Source organism: Littorina saxatilis, linkage group LG6 (assembly GCF_037325665.1).
Source record: "Littorina saxatilis isolate snail1 linkage group LG6, US_GU_Lsax_2.0, whole genome shotgun sequence".
In the NCBI taxonomy this organism is placed as follows: domain Eukaryota; kingdom Metazoa; phylum Mollusca; class Gastropoda; order Littorinimorpha; family Littorinidae; genus Littorina; species Littorina saxatilis.
In genome coordinates this window covers 55,264,945-55,285,252 of record NC_090250.1, presented here as the reverse complement: position 1 = coordinate 55,285,252, position 20,308 = coordinate 55,264,945, and the positions used below count along the sequence as shown (strand labels likewise).

Sequence of the window (20,308 nt, the reverse complement as noted above, 5' to 3'; positions counted from 1 at the left end):
AGATGTGAAACGTTCTAGTTTAATCCAGCATGGCGTTAGAGTTAACTCATGTTGGAGGAATCGACTCTACGCTAGACAGTTGAGGCACAGCATGGCGTTAGAGTTAACTCATGTTGGAGGAATGGACTCTACTCTAGACAGTTGAGGCACAGCATGGCGTTAGAGTTAACTCATGTTGGAGGAATGGACTCTACGCTAGACAGTTGAGGCACAGCATGACGTGGACACACTGGAGAGGGGCAGTTCAGAGCGAACCTAGAAAGTTGGCTCAACACAGTAGCTCTAGTAGTGCTGTTCTATTCTTCACACTTGAATTGGCTATAAAACAGTGATATATATCAAAAATGTGTACACATTTTCCTTGTGTCAAATGTCACACTCACTAGTCGTCTGCAGCTGAATGTAGAGCAGGCATAAATACAAATGCAGAGGAAATGTCATTATTCCTTTTAGGTTTTGTAGTTCAAAATTGAAAATGCCAGACATATCACGAGTTGCTTTTTTTTTTAAACGAAAATGTACAAAACAGTTGGGGCCAGAGAAAAGGGTAGGAAGCCTCTTTCCCGCAAGGCGACCAGTTCAATTTCTGCAGGGACTGAGGACAAAACGACCAGCTCCGCGCACCCCCCAAATTACTGAGCCTGCCCAATCAGATTTTGGTCTCCTGCTGGATTTTGAGGCATTTGATGAAACACAGCTCATTGCTCAGCAGGCAAGGCCATCTGTCAAACTCAGTTCTCTTTCTCTGCAACACGTTGACGGAAACGTCATGTTCATTGTTATCTGTTCTGGCCAAAAGTGGTAGGGGTTGAGTTGTATTTGTCATATACATCCTGCGCTTAGGTAAGCCCGGTTTGTTCAGTTGACCGAACAGCCCGGTTTGTTCAGTTGACCGAAAAGCTTGGTTTGTTCAGTTTATTGTTACAGTTGAAGTTGCTGTTTATGAGTCTTCACAGCCTTTGATTGAATTAATTTCAACACAAAGTTAGTACATTTTGGGTCAGTTTTAGTGATTAGGATTGAAAAAGAAATCGTTATCCCTCAGAGAGTCAGCTGCCTTAGTCACTTGAGGTAGCTTGATAACAGAAAGATTGCCAGAGGAGGTCAGATACAGTTACTGTATAAAGGTTTGCGTCATAAGGGTCTAGATACAGTTAATGTATTAGTGTTACGCAGGGTCTCTGCTCTGGTGCATGCATCTGCAGCTTTAGGTGATGGTATTTTTACATTTGACCTTGACCTTAGATGACCTTCACCCTGACATTCCTTCCTTGCTTCCTTCCTCCCTTTTGAAGCTTGCGTTGCATGTATGCATGCTATTGCTTGTCTAAACCTTCATTTATGCATGTTGTTTGTGCAGCTTTCACTTAATGGGAAGAAGGACCATATTCAACCAGAATCATGACATTTTTGATTTATGTAATATGTTGAAGTTTAAATTTCTATCAGGGTATGGGGGGGGGGGGGGGGGGGCGGGGGTCAATCTCTAGTTCACCCCACTTTAAGATAATTGAGTAATTGTTCCATGTTGGAGAGTCTGTTGTTTTTAATCTGTTTTTGATTTACCACTGTTCCTTTCATTGCTGTTAAAAGAATAATTTTTGCTTTTGTTTAAATTTATTTCATTTGTTTATTTGAGTTTTAATTTATTTAATTTTCAGGATATTCAATTTCAGGTTGAATTGAGTAACTTATTGAATTGGTATACCTTTCTTTGGGCTTAAATGTTTTTGAAATTATTAAATGTATTTCCAGGAATACAGCTTATTAATTACTAACAGGTTTTTGTATGAACTATTTTGAAGTTTCAAGGGAATCAGGTTGTTACAGAGTAAATTAGTGGTAACAATTAAACTGTCTTTTGGGGAAAAGGACTGTGATAAACAGAACATTTTATCATTTATAACATGAAAGCCTCCAATGTTGTATTGTACGAGTGTATGACATTGTATCCGTTACCCAAGACAATTTTATGTACAACATACATTTAGGGAAGGTGTATTTGGTTGAACATGGTTTTTTATACGCATGTAGCTGTCTCTAATTTGAACGTGCAAGTCTGATATTATTCTTGTGCATGTCCCTGCACGGCTTCTATCCTCTTCATGCAATAGACAATTAACCTCATGATTTCATTCCAGGCTGCAAAACGTGTATGCATTATATGGTAGTAGAAATGACATTCAAAAATGAACACAAATGATGCTTGTCTTCATGAAGGTCAGGACAGATTGTTCTGACTCTGAATACTTCTTGTCAACCTCAGGACAGCTTTTTCTAATTCTTACTCCAATGTCAATCTCCTATGTGCAGCAAAAAAACAGACAACATCGCGACATGTTGACCTGCTGAAAGATCTTGTTAAATAAAAAGTAGAATAACCGAGGCAATGCATTATGTAGTCATGGACATGCTGGAGCATCTCACCATCATTATTTAAAATAAAATAAAAAATCTTGTTAGCCCTTTGGAACAGACATTGAAGGGTCATATGGGCAGAAACAAATGGCTGAGAGTTTTGCTGTGTAGGAGCCTTGTGTTCAAAGAAAAGATACACAGGAATCTGTTGTGGAGAAACAATCATAGATCTTTTCTGAATCTAATTTCTTACACAGCATTGTGTGAATGTTTATGTTCACGGCTTGCAGCACATCACCTGGATTCAGTCAAAGTCTCATGTTCCTTAAGATTGTTTGATAGCTGGATGAAAATAAAATGTAGAGCTTTGACAGTATGTTAAGGGAGGAGCATTATACATACATTTTGAACAAATCCGTTCCCTTTTCATTTTGAAAGGATGTAAACTGCTCCGACTGCTTTGAAATGGGAGATGGTGACCTTCTTAACTTGGTTTCAATAGACAATTTAGATAGTTATTGTACCTATGATGAGTAAGAGAGAAGGAGAAAGTTTTAAACCATGAGTTCAAAAAACAAACAAAAACATAGGTAGATTGACAGCATCTTGACTTTGATAAGATTACCGAACAGATGATGGTTGTGCTTTTCAGCTGGTTTTATGAAATCTAAAACAGATGCCCTCATTAAAGAAATACTAGCTTTGTCTGAAAATAAGAGAAAAAAACATTGTGGGTTGATCAGGTCTCTGGCTGCTTTTTCTAGCGAAAATTTTATATTTTTGAATGTATAATTATTGGATCTTTATGCAGGTCCTTCTCGGGTTGTCTTGAGTACATGTGTTACCATCACTGGTTTGTAGCGATTTTTTTGACATGAAGTTTACGTGTTTTTACAAGAGATGTTTGACTCTAATTTGTCACTATTTTTTTGGTTATTTATGGAAAGTTTAATTACACCTTTTCTTTTTCTCACAAAAGATTATATTTTTGGGTTTTACTTTTTATGAACAGACATGCTGTCATTCAAGAATCAGACACATAAACAAACCACTCAGTTCATGTTAACAGAACTAAGATTACACATTGTTTATTCAACTAATTTGCACTCTCAGTGTTTAGTACATTTCAGTTTTAATCGCAGTTGACTGCATGGACTTTCTCTTACCTCCCCTCTCCACTGACTAATCTCCCCTTCCATTACCTCCCTTGTCTTTTCAGCTGGAGCGAGTGTTTAGTAAGCAGGGGCAAGGCAAGGGGGAACAACCGCCTACCGCCGCAGAAGTATGTGTCTTTCTCTGCATGATTATGTTCTTGGATCTAAGTTGGTCTTTCTCGTCTATAGCCTGGAAACTGTAGCCTGTAGTAGAGAAAGCACAAGGAAGAACATAGTTTATTTCACTACATTGATTATAACCCATACAATTAGAAAGAAGAGCCATAATTGTGAGATAAACACACACACACACACACACACACACACACACACACACACACACACACACACACACACACACACACACACAAACATGTATACACACACACACACACACACACATACATTTGCAATGATCCCTCTAGTAATATACTCACCTGCATACATTTAAACACTAGTGGTCCACACATAACGTTTCAAATACACCCCCGAATGATGGTACATAAAATCTACATTTTCACTCTAAGCTTTCACAATGTGTACATGATGATTAGTATTCTTCTGCTTGACAAGATCATTAATTAATAACATCAGTATGTTGTTTTGCTTGTTACTACCTATAGTATAAACAAGAATTAATCTGAGCTTTAAGATCACAAAATTCAGTAGTATTAACACGCCGTTGAGTTAATCTGCTTCTAATATGTTTATCACACTGATGTGTTTATCACACTGATGTGTTTATCCCACTGATGTGTTTATCCCACTGATGTGTTTATCACACTGATGTCTTTATCACGTAACTTCACTAACACTGGTGGCTGTCACTGTAGGAAAAAGCTTTCAAGGAGTTTAGTCCGTACTACAGATACAGGGTGAGAGAAACTTGTTCCGTGGTTAACACTTCCATGTTGTCATGTAGACTTTCCTCAGATTCCTTTATTCTGCCTTTTCATGGTGTCTTTGAATTCTAAAAACGTTGTGTTGGTTTGGCCATTGTTAACAGATGAAGTATGCGTTCGTTTGGTGGTCCTGTTAACAGACGAAGTTTTTGTTCCCATATTATTTACGTCTGGTTATGTTCCTGATTAAAACACTTTTACCCAAACCCTATCCATTTTTATTTTAAAGAATAAAGGTATAATTACAAGTTTCTATCTTCTTTTGTGTTAAACTCTCTTTTTTTGTTAAGTTGATTTCTGTTTTAAGTGTTTGTTTTTGTTAACTCACGAAAGAGGGAGATTTTTTGTTAAGGAACCAAGAATTTGGTTTGGGCAGAGTGTTTTCCACTTTTTTCTTTTCTTTTGTCCTTAAATGGATTTGGTGTTTTGAATTACAACTGTATTATGTCTGTGGTAATAGGTGAACTACACTTTACTTTCTACAAAGGCATGCAGAATTCATTTTAGGTTCATCAAAATGTTACTACAAATTGTAAAACTTGTTGAACTCTGTGCTTTACTTTGCATGTGTAGTTTAAACATTCACTTTCAACAATGAAATGTGTATACGACAGAGAGAGCATGCATCTCTAGTTCAACATTCTATGTTTGAAACTACTTTTTCTTCACTCTTTCTTTTTGCAAACTATATCTCAATGGCTTTTGCTAGATGCTACTGAGCTTACTGATGCGAGAGTTTTCTTGGTTTTGAAAAAACGAAACCAAAAAGAAAAGAGATACTGGTTTAGGTAAGATTGAGTGTCAGCACAACTGATTGGTGACCCAGTTGACATTTGACACATATGCTAACGAGGTGATTTTCTAACCTTGTAACAATTGCCCCAAGAAGGAATGACTTACAGGGTGCTGTACTGTTATTTTCTATTCAAATATTGTACTAATGTTTACTGAATGATGGGATGGTATGCACAATCAGATAATAAGTCTGTTGGCGTTTGTTTGTTTGTTTAAATGATCATTTTTGTGTGTGTAGAAAAAATCTTTAGCAGGTAGAAGTTTTGAATCTGTTCAAACTAATCTTATGTTTAGATGGTTTCATCATTCTTAGGGTTGTAGGGACAGGAATGCAAGCAAGAGTTGTAACCTCGTGGACAGGTGTAGCCGTGCAATCTAATAGTCATGGAAAAGGGAGGCAAATGGTCTTAGCATAAATTAACGTCTCGTGTGATTGAATGAGAGATTTGTGACTGGATGAGAGAGATGATTTCAGGACCTAGAGCAGGAGATTCCGGACACGACGCTTCTCGTCCATTTCTTCGGCCCCAAGGGCACCAACGTCCTCAACTACAGCGACTTCCACAAGTAACTCTTTGTCTTTTACTGTGTGGCTTTCATGGCCTGGAGTCAAATTAATTTCTCTCTCTCTTTCTCTCTCTCAGCTGGATACACCACAGTGTGTGTGTGGGGGGGGGGGGGTGTGCAGGTGTAGGGTGTGTGTGTGTAAATTCCAAAACAGACGAATAAAGGTGACACATTTCCTGAAGTTTGCTGAAAAGTGTGGTTCACGATGGCTTTTTATTTATCAATTGAGTCATTCAGGGTGTATGTTATATTCTTACTCTTAGCCCTGAATTTAACTGATGACAGTGCTTGAGGTTTATATTTGTTTGTTTTGTGTATTCCAGTCTTTTGTTGTCTTTTATGATCAGGAAAATTATTACTAATATATTCAACAACAATCATAACCTATTTGATTTATCAGTATCTCAGTAAATGACTTAAACTGTCGAAGAAGAATATGATGATTATGATAATACCACTGACAACAGAATGTTTTTAATGAGTTATCAGCATCGCAGTGAAAGAGTTCAATTGTTTTTGATGCTGCTGATGACGATGATGATGATGCTGAGTAATACAATGAGAACGACAATGATAACGATGATGATGATGTTGGTGATGATGATGATGACAATGATGACGATGACGATGCTGATATTGACATATGAGGATGATAATAATGATGATGATGATTAAGACGATGAGGACAAAGACGACTACGATGATGATGATGATGGTAATGATGATGATGACAAAATGTTTTCCATCAGGTTTATGGCGGACCTGCAGAACGAAGTGATAGAGCTGGAGTTCCTGGAGTTTTCCCGGGGCATGAGCACCATCTCCGAGGTGGACTTTGCCAAGATCTTGCTGCGCTACACCAACCTGGACAGGACGCAGATCGAGGAGTGCATTGAGAGGGTGACGTCACGCATACCTGAGGAAAAGGTCAATCATAGAAATACACTTTTTTGACAAAACAATGTTCACCATTTTTTTTTTATACCTCAATTAAAACCCCTTGACTGTTCAAATTTACTTACAAAAGATTCCATAATTGAAGAAAAAAAACAGGTAATATTTAAGCTGTAACAAAAAGACCAAAACTGAGTAAAATGTTCTCCAGGGGAGGCAATCATTTTGCTGCAATTCAAAGGGCAATATGCAGTGGTTGTTTCCCTTGTCAGTGTATTGATTTTTTGTTTTTTATAATACCAAAGTACCTGATAGTCAAGGGTTGAAAAATTCATGCAGTTGTCATTTTATTCAAAATGTCTTTGTCCTAAAAGACGCTTAATTAGCCCATTCTGCACACTTTTTGGATCAGAAGATTTTCTTGCGCAGAGTTTTGCATGGCCAGCCGGATTGTCTAGTACCACAATCGGACGCCTCGTTTTGGCGCTAGATCTAACTTTGACAATCTAAATAACAAATTGACAGCTTGTAACACAAACATTCTTAAATCATAAAAGATTTATTTTTTCATCAAGACAAGATCAGTACAACTCGAAGTTTTGAAAGTTTGAAGCACGTCACGCAAGGTTGTGTTTCCCCAAGCAGACGACTTTTCTGCATATCGCTTGCTTCTTTGAGGCCAACTGCCGCCGATAAGTTCATGTGACTCGCAGGCGTTTGTTGCATTTTAGATTCAGAGGTACACAATAACGTGCTATTGAAGATACAGCCAGTCGCATTGAAATCAGAAACTGACGCCAAAATTGTGAAAAAAAGGAAAGTGTGAGACACGGATCCATGATGGCTCAGGGGTAAAATTAAGCACGCAATCTGGTGTGTGGTTTACGCAAGCTAAATAGCCATTTAAACAAACTGTGTCATTCAATGCTGCTATTGCAAGTGTGTTCCATGAGGTTACAACTGCTTTTTTCGTGAGAATATTTGAATCTGGGATAACTTTCATTGTATTTTCAGTTGGAAGACTTTCGCCAGTCTTGGTGTCTGATCTCTTGAAGCTTCTGGAATAATTTTCGTTGTATTATTTCATTGTATTATTTTAGGGCATTTCGTTGGAAGACTTTTGCCAGTTTTGTGTCCGATCTCTTGAAGCTTCTGGGGTCTTTCTTTTCTTTTTTTTATTTGGTGTTTAACGTCGTTTTCAACCGTTCAAGGTTATATCGCGACGGGGAAAGGGGGGAGATGGGATTGAGCCACTTGTTAATTGTTTCATGTTCACAAAAGTACTAATCAAAAAATTGCTCCAGGGGCTTGCAACGTAGTACAATATAATGACCTTACTGGGAGAATGCAAGTTTCCAGTACAAAGGACTTAACATTTCTTACATACTGCTTGACTAAAATCTTTACAAACATTGACTATATTCTATACAAGAAACACTTAACAAGGGTAAAAGGAGAAACAGAATCCGTTAGTCGCCTCTTACGACATGCTGGGGAGCATCGGGTAAATTCTTCTGGGGTAACTTTTGTTGTATTTTCGGTTGTACCCCCCGCGGGTTAGGGGGAGTCCCATATTGGTTGGCACAAGAAAGAATTTACCCGATGCTCCCCAGCATGTCGTAAGAGGTGACTAACGGATTCTGTTTCTCCTTTTACCCTTGTTAAGTGTTTCTTGTATAGAATAAAGTCAATTTTTGTAAAGATTTTAGTCAAGCAGTATGTAAGAAATGTTAAGTCCTTTGTACTGGAAACTTGCATTCTCCCAGTAAGGTAATATATTGTACATGTACTACGTTGCAAGCCCCTGGAGCAAATTTTTGATTAGTGCTTTTGTGAACAAGAAACAATTGACAAGTGGCTCTATCCCATCTCCCCCCTTCCTCCGTCGCGATATAACCTTCGCGGTTGAAAACGACGTTAAACACCTAATAAAGAAAGAAAAAGAAAGAATTTTCGGTTGTATTATTTCATCGTATTGTTTCAGGGCATTTCGCTGGAAGACTTTCGCCAGTTTTGCCAGTTCCTGAACAGTCTGGACGACTTCTCTCTCACCATGAAGATGTACACTTACGCAGACAGATCTATTTCTCATGGTGAGTCATGTTATCACTCCCAGGATCCTTCTTTTCACCTTTACCTGCATTATATTTCTTAACATATGTCAAAATGCATGGGATGAATGTTGGAGAAAAAAAAAATCTGTAAATATAGGATAACCAAAAACATGCCACCCACTAAAATGCTAATTACTCCTAAATTTGGTCAGCGAATTAGTTAATATTCGGTGTACATTGGCTCGAGATATGGTATGATAAGTTCACAAAGTTTGAAGTTTATGTGGTAAATGGTCTGACTCTTTTGAAAATGTATTCCAAATTCAGGGACAGACTAAAAAGTACGAGCTTTGGCACTGAGTGGTAGCTTAAGCTACATTTGCTTGATTTTATCCTTCTGGCTTTTTATCTGTTGGTTTTCTGAAAACCATCCTCAGACAATGTATGAGTTGAAACAGCAATTACATGTGGGCAAAATCAGCAAATGCAGCCTGCGTTTTGTGGTCATTTACTATTTAGCAGCCTGCGTTTTGTGGTCATTTACTATTTAGTATACGTCCAAGAAGAAGGATGCTTTTACTTGACTGAGAAGCTTGTGCAGTTTGTGGTGGCTGCCATCATGGTTTCCTCGGGGAGGAAGGTACAGTGGAACCTCGCTTTTGAGGACTTGAACAATCTGAAAAACTCAGGTCTTAAAGGATCCTGCTTAGCACAATACGCTACCATACGCTACCGCGCTAATCTGGCGTGTCAATATCAATAACAATAACAATAACAGCACTTTATTGTCCATTAAAATATTACATAAAAATGGAAATTTTTCTTCGGCACACCCTGCCTGCCTGTAAACGATTATAACAACAATTGTATAGGACGACACACATAAAACATAAAACATAAAAGGGATACAATCAAATATGATATTGCACTATGTAAATTTACCCTCTCATATCACTACGTTTTGCACGTGGAAGGTGAGCGATTTCCTTCACGCGGGGATTGACGAAGCTGTACTGTCTGTGTTGACGGTCTAAAAATAGCCCAAGTCCTGGAGAACTGTTGCTAAACATAGCAATAAAGAAATAATTATTTCTCGTAATTGGTAAGGACTTCAAACCTAAAACTTTGCAGGAAGCTTAATTTATACATCCCTGCAACGATGAGAAAAGCCCTGGAAGTAATTAAACTAATTAAATAGGACTATGTCAGCCTTTAAAAAGAATGGAGACTTATAATGGAGGTAGATTTACAGAGGTATGAACAGACAATGATGTAAGGTCTTAAAATGGGGAAAGTCTTAAATTGGGGGGGGAGGGGGGGGAGTCTTAGAAAGGGGTTCTACTGTATCTCCAATGTCATTACCTTGTGATTCTCACCTGTACTCACCTGTACTTACCTGTACTCACCTGTACTCACCTGTGTGTGCAGAGGACTTCCAGCGGGCAGTGAAGGTGTGCACAGGCCACACGCTCAGTGATGACCTGGTCAAGACGGTCTTCCAGATCTTCGACTCGGACGGAGACGGCAACCTCAGCCACCAGGAATTCATCAGCATTATGAAGGACCGCCTGCACAGAGGGGCAAGGGTCAGTCTTGTTTTCTTGTCTCCTTTCATCAGGGCGGGGAAATCGCTCAGTCGGTAGCGAGGGAGTTATTCCCCAGAGTCAACATTCCAAAAACAGATGGACGGCCAACGTTCCAAAATCCAGAATCAAAAAGAAAGATCGGTTTGTAAAGGGAACATTGATTATTGACAAAACAAAACGTTACATTCACAGTACATCCACCCAGTGGTCGTTTAACTATCAACAAAACAAAACGTTACATTCACAGTACGTCCACCCAGTGGTCGTTTAACTATCAACAAAACAAAACGTTACATTTACAGTACGTCCACCAAGTGGTCGTTTAACTATCAACAAAACAAAACGTTACATTTACAGTACGTCCACCCAGTGGTCGTTTAACTATCAACAAAACAAAACGTTACATTTACAGTACGTCCACCCAGTGGTCGTTTAACTATCAACAAAACAAAACGTTACATTCACAGTACGTCCACCCAGTGGTCGTTTAACTATCAACAAAACAAAACGTTACATTCACAGTACGTCCACCCAGTGGTCGTTTAACTATCAACAAAACAAAACGTTACATTTACAGTACGTCCACCAAGTGGTCGTTTAACTATCAACAAAACAAAACGTTACATTCACAGTACGTCCACCCAGTGGTCTTTTAACTATCAACAAAACAAAACGTTACATTCACAGTACGTCCACCCAGTGGTCGTTTAACTATCAACAAAACAAAACGTTACATTCACAGTACGTCCACCCAGTGGTCTTTTAACTATCAACAAAACAAAACGTTACATTCACAGTACGTCCACCCAGTGGTCTTTTAACTATCAACAAAACAAAACGTTACATTCACAGTACGTCCACCAAGTGGTCGTTTAACTATCAACAAAACAAAACGTTACATTTACAGTACGTCCACCCAGTGGTCGTTTAACTATCAACAAAACAAAACGTTACATTCACAGTACGTCCACCCAGTGGTCGTTTAACTATCAACAAAACAAAACGTTACATTTACAGTACGTCGACCCAGTGGTCGTTTAACTATCAACAAAACAAAACGTTACATTTACAGTACGTCCACCCAGTGGTCGTTTAACTATCAACAAAACAAAACGTTACATTTACAGTACGTCCACCCAGTGGTCGTTTAACTATCAACAAAACAAAACGTTACATTCACAGTACGTCCACCCAGTGGTCGTTTAACTATCAACAAAACAAAACGTTACATTCACAGTACGTCCACCCAGTGGTCGTTTAACTATCAACAAAACAAAACGTTACATTCACAGTACGTCCACCCAGTGGTCGTTTAACTATCAACAAAACAAAACGTTACATTCACAGTACGTCCACCAAGTGGTCGTTTAACTATCAACAAAACAAAACGTTACATTCACAGTACGTCCACCAAGTGGTCGTTTAACTATCAACAAAACAAAACGTTACATTCACAGTACGTCCACCAAGTGGTCGTTTAACTATCAACAAAACAAAACGTTACATTTACAGTACGTCCACCCAGTGGTCGTTTAACTATCAACAAAACAAAACGTTACATTCACAGTACGTCCACCCAGTGGTCGTTTAACTATCAACAAAACAAAACGTTACATTCACAGTACGTCCACCCAGTGGTCGTTTAACTATCAACAAAACAAAACGTTACATTCACAGTACGTCCACCCAGTGGTCGTTTAACTATCAACAAAACAAAACGTTACATTCACAGTACGTCCACCCAGTGGTCTTTTAACTATCAACAAAACAAAACGTTACATTCACAGTACGTCCACCCAGTGGTCGTTTAACTATCAACAAAACAAAACGTTACATTCACAGTACGTCCACCCAGTGGTCTTTTAACTATCAACAAAACAAAACGTTACATTCACAGTACGTCCACCCAGTGGTCGTTTAACTATCAACAAAACAAAACGTTACATTCACAGTACGTCCACCCAGTGGTCTTTTAACTATCAACAAAACAAAACGTTACATTTACAGTACGTCCACCCAGTGGTCTTTTAACTATCAACAAAACAAAACGTTACATTCACAGTACGTCCACCCAGTGGTCGTTTAACTATCAACAAAACAAAACGTTACATTCACAGTACGTCCACCAAGTGGTCGTTTAACTATCAACAAAACAAAACGTTACATTTACAGTACGTCCACCCAGTGGTCGTTTAACTATCAACAAAACAAAACGTTACATTTACAGTACGTCCACCCAGTGGTCTTTTAACTATCAACAAAACAAAACGTTACATTCACAGTACGTCCACCCAGTGGTCGTTTAACTATCAACAAAACAAAACGTTACATTCACAGTACGTCCACCCAGTGGTCGTTTAACTATCAACAAAACAAAACGTTACATTCACAGTACGTCCACCCAGTGGTCGTTTAACTATCAACAAAACAAAACGTTACATTTACAGTACGTCGACCCAGTGGTCGTTTAACTATCAACAAAACAAAACGTTACATTTACAGTACGTCGACCCAGTGGTCGTTTAACTATCAACAAAACAAAACGTTACATTTACAGTACATCGACCCAGTGGTCTTTTAACTATCAACAAAACAAAACGTTACATTTACAGTACGTCCACCCAGTGGTCGTTTAACTATCAACAAAACAAAACGTTACATTTACAGTACGTCCACCAAGTGGTCGTTTAACTATCAACAAAACAAAACGTTACATTCACAGTACGTCGACCCAGTGATCGTTTAACTATAGACAAAACAAAACGTTACATTTACAGTACGGCGACCCAGTGATCGTTTAACTATAGACAAAACAAAACGTTACATTTACAGTACGTCAACCCAGTGATCGTTTAACTATAGACAAAACAAAACGTTACATTTACAGTACGTCAACCCAGTGATCGTTTAACTATTGACAAAACAAAACGTTACATTGACAATACGTCAACCCAGTGGTCGTTTAACTATCAACAAAACAAAACGTTACATTCACAGTACGTCCACCCAGTGGTCGTTTAACTATCAACAAAACAAAACGTTACATTCACAGTACGTCCACCCAGTGGTCGTTTAACTATCAACAAAACAAAACGTTACATTCACAGTACGTCCACCAAGTGGTCGTTTAACTATCAACAAAACAAAACGTTACATTTACAGTACGTCCACCCAGTGGTCTTTTAACTATCAACAAAACAAAACGTTACATTTACAGTACGTCCACCCAGTGGTCTTTTAACTATCAACAAAACAAAACGTTACATTTACAGTACGTCCACCCAGTGGTCGTTTAACTATCAACAAAACAAAACGTTACATTCACAGTACGTCCACCCAGTGGTCTTTTAACTATCAACAAAACAAAACGTTACATTCACAGTACGTCCACCCAGTGGTCGTTTAACTATCAACAAAACAAAACGTTACATTCACAGTACGTCCACCAAGTGGTCGTTTAACTATCAACAAAACAAAACGTTACATTTACAGTACGTCCACCCAGTGGTCGTTTAACTATCAACAAAACAAAACGTTACATTCACAGTACGTCCACCCAGTGGTCGTTTAACTATCAACAAAACAAAACGTTACATTCACAGTACGTCCACCAAGTGGTCGTTTAACTATCAACAAAACAAAACGTTACATTTACAGTACGTCCACCCAGTGGTCGTTTAACTATCAACAAAACAAAACGTTACATTCACAGTTGTCACGCACACATGCATAAAACACGCACGCAGTCTGTCATCCACGACTCAATAACAATCTTGCTCTTTCGACTACAAAACAACAAGTTGACACGAGCAGTACATTAAGGACGTTTCTTACAAAAAATCAATTATACATAACATAAATACACATACCACTCATTAACAAACCATACAACTCTTTCTTACGATAACTTTGACAACGACAACAACAAGATCAAACGGTAATAAAGTCAAAAACGACAAAGAATAGTTATTTTCCTTTTAACGCATCTTTCACACCTCTCACTTTCGCTCAGTTCACAATGACGTTATGGATCCTGTACTTTTAGGTGTTAGGCTAATGTTACCGTGAATGCGTATCCGAAATCGTCCAGGAACTTGGGTTAACGAGGCCGTAGTGCGAAGCGCCAGGAGCCATCGGTGACGTCAAGTCCTTGCCAGGCGAGCAGTGCCGTCGTCGAAAGTGGAGCAGGCAGACATCTCCTCAATAGTAGGCCATTTCAAAGCCTCCGCATGGTGAAACACAACCTGGAATGGTGAATGCAAGACTTAGTTCACAGTAACAGTAACATCGCCCACTCGTCCTTATAATTAACAACTAAGTGCAGGATTAAATGGACATAACTCTTTACTCTCACTCTCATGCATCTCGAACACACATACCAACGGACTTATACATTTAATTCTGCTAAGTATGAAGTCCAATGAATAATACCAAATTCATTCTATAAACAAAACTGTCAACCACTCTCCTTTCATCCAAAACATGTTCATTCAATAATATACCAAACCATTTTCCAAAACGAACTCACAAATTCATACCGTTCAAGTACAAAGTTACAAACACGCACGTGCACACTGTACATTCCGCCATCTTGGACTAACCGGTTTTCATAACCCAATAAACAAATCTAAGCCTGAGAATAATTTAACTGTAACCCCACACAACATAATATTTAATGGTTACATACCACATCCTGGTTGCATTGAAGTAGCCATAACAATATCCCCTGCCATTGATAGCAGTTTTCCGGCGTCTGCTCTATGTAAACAGACCCTACGTTCAACGAAGAACGGATTCGCTTGGAACGCAAGCTTTCTTTCCTCGGCTAAAGGCAAAGAACGAATGAATAAAAAGGAGTATCTACGAGCTCGAATTTAGCTCTGAGTTCACCTTACAAAATACAAGTAAAACACACGTGAAATACCTGAGCACGAGCTCCACGAGACACTTGCAGTTAACCAGCGTCTACCTGTGACAGGCGAAATAGAGGAACACAGGCGCTCCATATCAATACCTTCAACACCACAGCATAAAAGTATACTGATATTAAAGCCGCTTGTGACAACAGTACGTCCCCAAAGGCTTTTCATGTAGACAGACCCTAATTATTTCCCAGAGTCAACTTTGTACAGACTCTCCTCGGTGTCCGAACACCCCCCTGTGCACGCATGCGCACGATGACGATCCCAAGTTCATAGCAAAAGTCTCAGGGCTTGGAAACATGCATGCAGAAAAAAGAAATGGGTAGCGCTGTTCTGTATGGCAGCTGACTTTCCCCAGAGAGAAAGCGGCTCGAATTTCCATGAGAGTAACCTCATAGGACTTTATAAAATCTTATCCTTATCATGTGTTGGTCTCTTATGAGGGACAAGTGCTACGGGGTGTAAAAACCTACTTTGGTGGTTTGGTCAGTAGAAAAGAAGCTCTGAAATAATTGAAGGGAAGTAACTACACACAGCTCTACGCAGCTATGGTTGAATTACTTCCCATGAGTCAGACCCACATTTCTTTCAGATTAAAATAAAGTTAGCAAGCATGTGTAAGTTTTGTTCAGACAGGTTATGTCAACAACAACAAATACTTCAAGGATTAGTGAAGTCAATTTTCACTGCACTTCTATCATTGTGCAAACACTTGTTCTCAATACTGCACAATGTCAGTGTCAGAGTGATGTTTGCCATTTTTTGAGTCTGCATGGCACACACTTCACGAGTGCATGGCGCACAATTCAAAGTCTTCCTTTGCCAATTTATGAGTGGGTGTTTTCCTTTATTTTCAGTCTCACCTGATGCATACGCAGAACACGTGGGATGCTTTCCGGAGTTGCGTGAGGACCGAGATGCGATCTCTCTGAAGTTCTGGGCACCTTCTTCTTCCTGTAGATAGAAGTTCACATTCCTGTCCACGTCAAGTGCAATCAACACTATACCCTTTTCCTTGTTTTCTCTAACAACAAACAATCCTTGAAGGTAGAACAAAAATTGACAAAAAAGGAAAGAGAGAGAAAGGTAGCAGTTCTATGCACAAGTCCGGCATTCCCTGCAAAACACAGGGGAGAGTCACTCTGTCTGGCACTTTCATTTCCTGCTGGGGTTGTGTCTAGAACTGAGAAGTAAAAGGGATGTCCCTTTTGACCCTTTACCTTTTCTCCATCTGATCTGAAGAGTTATTCACTTCTCCTGTGATAATATTACTGCCCTTGGTGTTAACATCAAAGAGATGTTGCATGTGTTGACATTGTTTTCTACGTGTACATAATTTATTAATGATGTCATTTGTTGAAAAAGTAAACTGTTGCTCTTCCTTGTAAGTTCTGTTTGTTTTTATGTATTTTTTTAATACATGTACCTTGCACTTTCACATCTTTTTCTTTTATTTGGTGAAATCATCTTTGTTCCTTTGAACAGAGAGCATTTTTGCTGTTTTTTAAGTTATTTTCTCCTTCTGTGTTAATCATGCCTCCCAGCACAATCACTAACATTTCACCTCTGTTGCCACTTACACAATGTGTTAGTTATACATGATTGTGTGCAAGTCTTAAGTGACTGGAGAGTAGTAATGATCATGTTGGATTAACAAAAACGTAAGCGACTTTATCAGATGGTAGGACCTTACACATAATGTGCTAGCAATAGCAGTATTTGGTATACAAGGTTTTATTCAGTTAGACATGGTACTGTAGTAAAACAAGAAATAATGAGGACACGAACTCAAGCGAACGCTTATACTACGTGCCCTAGCAGCATTTGGCGTGACCTACTTGCGAAGACTGGTGTAGGAAAAGTTCAGAAGGTTGTTTGGTGGTTTCTTTTCAGCCCTTCACACCAATGATAAGCATTGGACTGTTTTCCGTCAGTTTAGCCCATCGTGCTTCGTGGTACAGGTACGTGGTTTTGAAGATAGCTCCGAGTCTCGGTTCACTCTGTTTATGAGCAGACTTTCATTGAATCCAACAGCTGAGGGCAGTATAATAAGACTGTGTGGTGCAGCGTTTCGATGAAAAGTTTAAGTTCGGCATGGTCTTGTTGACAAGTCCGGAATAGGAATTGTTAGACGATAACATGGAATTTGAGAGTAAGGTTTATTTGTTTTCTTTTTTTAAGTGCATGTTATATTTTAAATTGTATGTGACCATTCATATTAACAGATCTCGTATTGGTTCTAGATTTAGAAACTGACAACCGTATTGCTGTGTGTGTGTGTGTGTGTGACCACTTGTGTGTGTTTATGCATGTGTATTTTATACATCGAGATACAATAACAAAAGTTGAATGAATGAAAAGAGGATGGACATTTTTGATTCATTTTCACACTAGTTTGTTCATTAGTTTGCTTTCTTTGATTTCTAAAATGAAAATGAGAGTGTACAACTCAGTTGTTATAGAATACACACACACACACAGGCTACAGCAAATATTGTATTTAAATTATGGTTTCTTCACGCTTGTTCATGACCGGAATAAAACCTGTTCCCTTACTCTACCTTCGTGTGTGTGTGTGAGAGAGAGATGTGTAATTGTAGGCATATATAGCAAGGGAACTGAACATCTTCTGACTTGGTACATTTCTTTGCTGGCAACTCATTCCATTACATCAACTTGCCATGTCTCCAGACAAAACGTGTCCAAATACTCTTCTTCTTTAATGTAAACACCTGATAGTGATTTACCTTTGTACAAACCTGTGAACCAATGGTGACATTCAACAATACGGCCCAGTACCTTGAAGACGTGACCATCTCATCATGAAGCCTCCTCTAGGCATGCACAAGACGTGGCATCCAGTTGGCCGTCAGTCACACACAAGGGCTGTGACCATCACCGACATCCGACAGTCCATGGAAGTGTTGCAGGACATCATCACAGCACGCTCCTTTGCCCACAGGCAAAAGCCGGCCTCATGTTCCTTTCCAAGAAGGATTTTTTTTTTTTTTGCATTGTGAGACCACTGAGACTGGTCAGGCCCTCTTGAACATGTTGGTGGCTCTTTGCCACATCTTTTCAATCTTTTTTTAATGTAATCATCAATCGTCAATGTTCAATTTTTTTCTCGTATGTAATCATCAATCGTCAATGTTCAATTTTTTTCTCGTATGCAATCATCAATCGTCAATGTTCAATTTTTTTTCCGTATGCAATCATCAATCGTCACTGTGCAATTTTTTTTTAATGCAATCATCAATATTCAATTTTTTTTCTTCTTCAACAGTCACAGGGAATGAAACAATCACTTTATTACTGCTCTGATGGTTTTTCTTCCTCAATCTTTTCCTTTTTTTGTGTGTCTCTCACTTTTCTCTCTCATTTTCGTCCCATATTTGTTTCTTCAATTTTCTTTTTTTGTGTATGTTCATTTTTCCTTTTTTTTCTCTCCTTCATTCTCTTTCATTTTTTAATTGATTTTCTCTCTTCTTTTTTTGTATGTATGAGTTCACATCAGAGCAGTATCCAGATGTTGTCCTTCAATAACAATACATACAATCACACAGAGCAGTTCTCCTCATTCACTTTGTATAAGAATTCCATGTGCACAACAGAAACCAGTCCTCTGTACAAATCAGATATGCAGTACACAATCCAACACAATCCAACAAGCAAAACTTCTTCAAATAACTTGTGCATATATACACACAATTCCACATATACAACAAATTCACATTACTTTCCCAAGCAATTGACACAAAAAAGGTGTACAGACAGGCATAACTGATCCACTTCAATTCTCTCAACATTCTACAAGCATCTGTAACTTAACATTCACAACAAATCAAACCCTCCACACTTTCTAAAAGTGCACAATCACAAACTCGCCAAGCTTACTTTAAGTCTCACATAAATTAAAATGACATTCCAGGAAAAGCCACACATTTCATCACACTTCTAATTGCAAACACACTTAGTTCCTTATTCCCTGAACACAAACATCATACTCAAATTCAGCATAAAATTAGACAGCATTAAAAAACAAGTTGCGTAAGGCAAAAATACAACATTTAGTCAAGCTGTCGTACTCACAGAATGAAACTGAACCCACTGCATTTTTTTCACCAAGACCATATACTCGTATACTCGTAGCATCGTCAGTCCACCGCTCATGGCAAAGGCAGTGAAATTGACAAGGCAGAATAGCGCAGTAGTGGTTGTGCTGAGCAGAATAGCACGCTTTTCTGTATCTCTATTCTTTTTAACTTTCTGAGCTTGTTTTTAACCCAAACATAACATATCTATATGATTTGGAATCAGGAACCGACAAGAAAGATGAAACTGTTTTTAAATCGATTTCAGAAAATTAATTTTTAATAATTGTCATATTTTTAATTTTCTGAGCTTGTTTTTAATCCGAATATAACATATTTATATGTTTTTGGAATCAGAAAATGATGAAAAATAAGATGAACATTTTAAGGGATCGTTTTATAAAAGAATAATTTTAATTACAATTTTCAGATTTTTAATGACAACAAGAAGAGCAAACGCTCGATCGAGTCACTTTCGCAGTTCTGAATATTATATGAGGCATCAGATGGACAGGAAGAAATTGCTATTCACAACACAATACAGATGTAAATAATTTGATGTAAAGAATAATCCTATAAAGTTTGAATCAAATCCGATGAATAGTTTCAGAGATATGATATTTCAATTTTTTTCCTTCAAGACATACCTGTGACCTTGAAAAAGGTCAAAGGTCACCAAAGCAGACGTCAAAGTGTAGAGGTCACTGGGAGTCACGTTCACATAAAATTTGAGCCCGGTCACTTTTATAGTTTCCGAGAAAAGCCCAACGTTAAGTTGTGTGTTGCCGAACAGAAAAGGCTAGTTATCTCCCTTGTTTTTCTGATAACGTTCGTAAAAGGCTACAGATGTAAATACTTTGATGTAAAGAATAATCCTACAAAGTTTCAATCACATCCGATGAACTTTGTCAAAGATATAAAATGTCTAATTTTTCCTTTGACGCTGACCTGTGACCTTGAAAAAGGTCAAAGGTCAACGAAA

The 20,308-nt window shown here is 38.4% G+C and overlaps 1 protein-coding gene across 7 annotated transcripts in view; it reads left to right on the top strand.

Moving 5' to 3' along the window:
* The window catches only part of LOC138969555 (calcium uptake protein 3, mitochondrial-like), a gene marked incomplete at its 5' end in the record, with an annotated part of 92,137 nt that extends 74,350 nt beyond the window's left edge, over positions 1–17,787 (top strand). For 4 of the 7 annotated variants that reach the window (XM_070342388.1, XM_070342382.1, XM_070342384.1 and 1 more), the window contains 7 exon segments: positions 3,578–3,640; positions 4,346–4,387; positions 5,685–5,776; positions 6,526–6,703; positions 8,655–8,763; positions 10,153–10,310; positions 16,090–17,787. In XM_070342388.1, the coding sequence (XP_070198489.1) occupies positions 3,578–3,640; positions 4,346–4,387; positions 5,685–5,776; positions 6,526–6,703; positions 8,655–8,763; positions 10,153–10,310; positions 16,090–16,164 (717 nt within the window). 7 annotated transcript variants of the gene reach the window in all.
* Between the last annotated feature and the right edge of the window lie 2,521 nt (positions 17,788–20,308).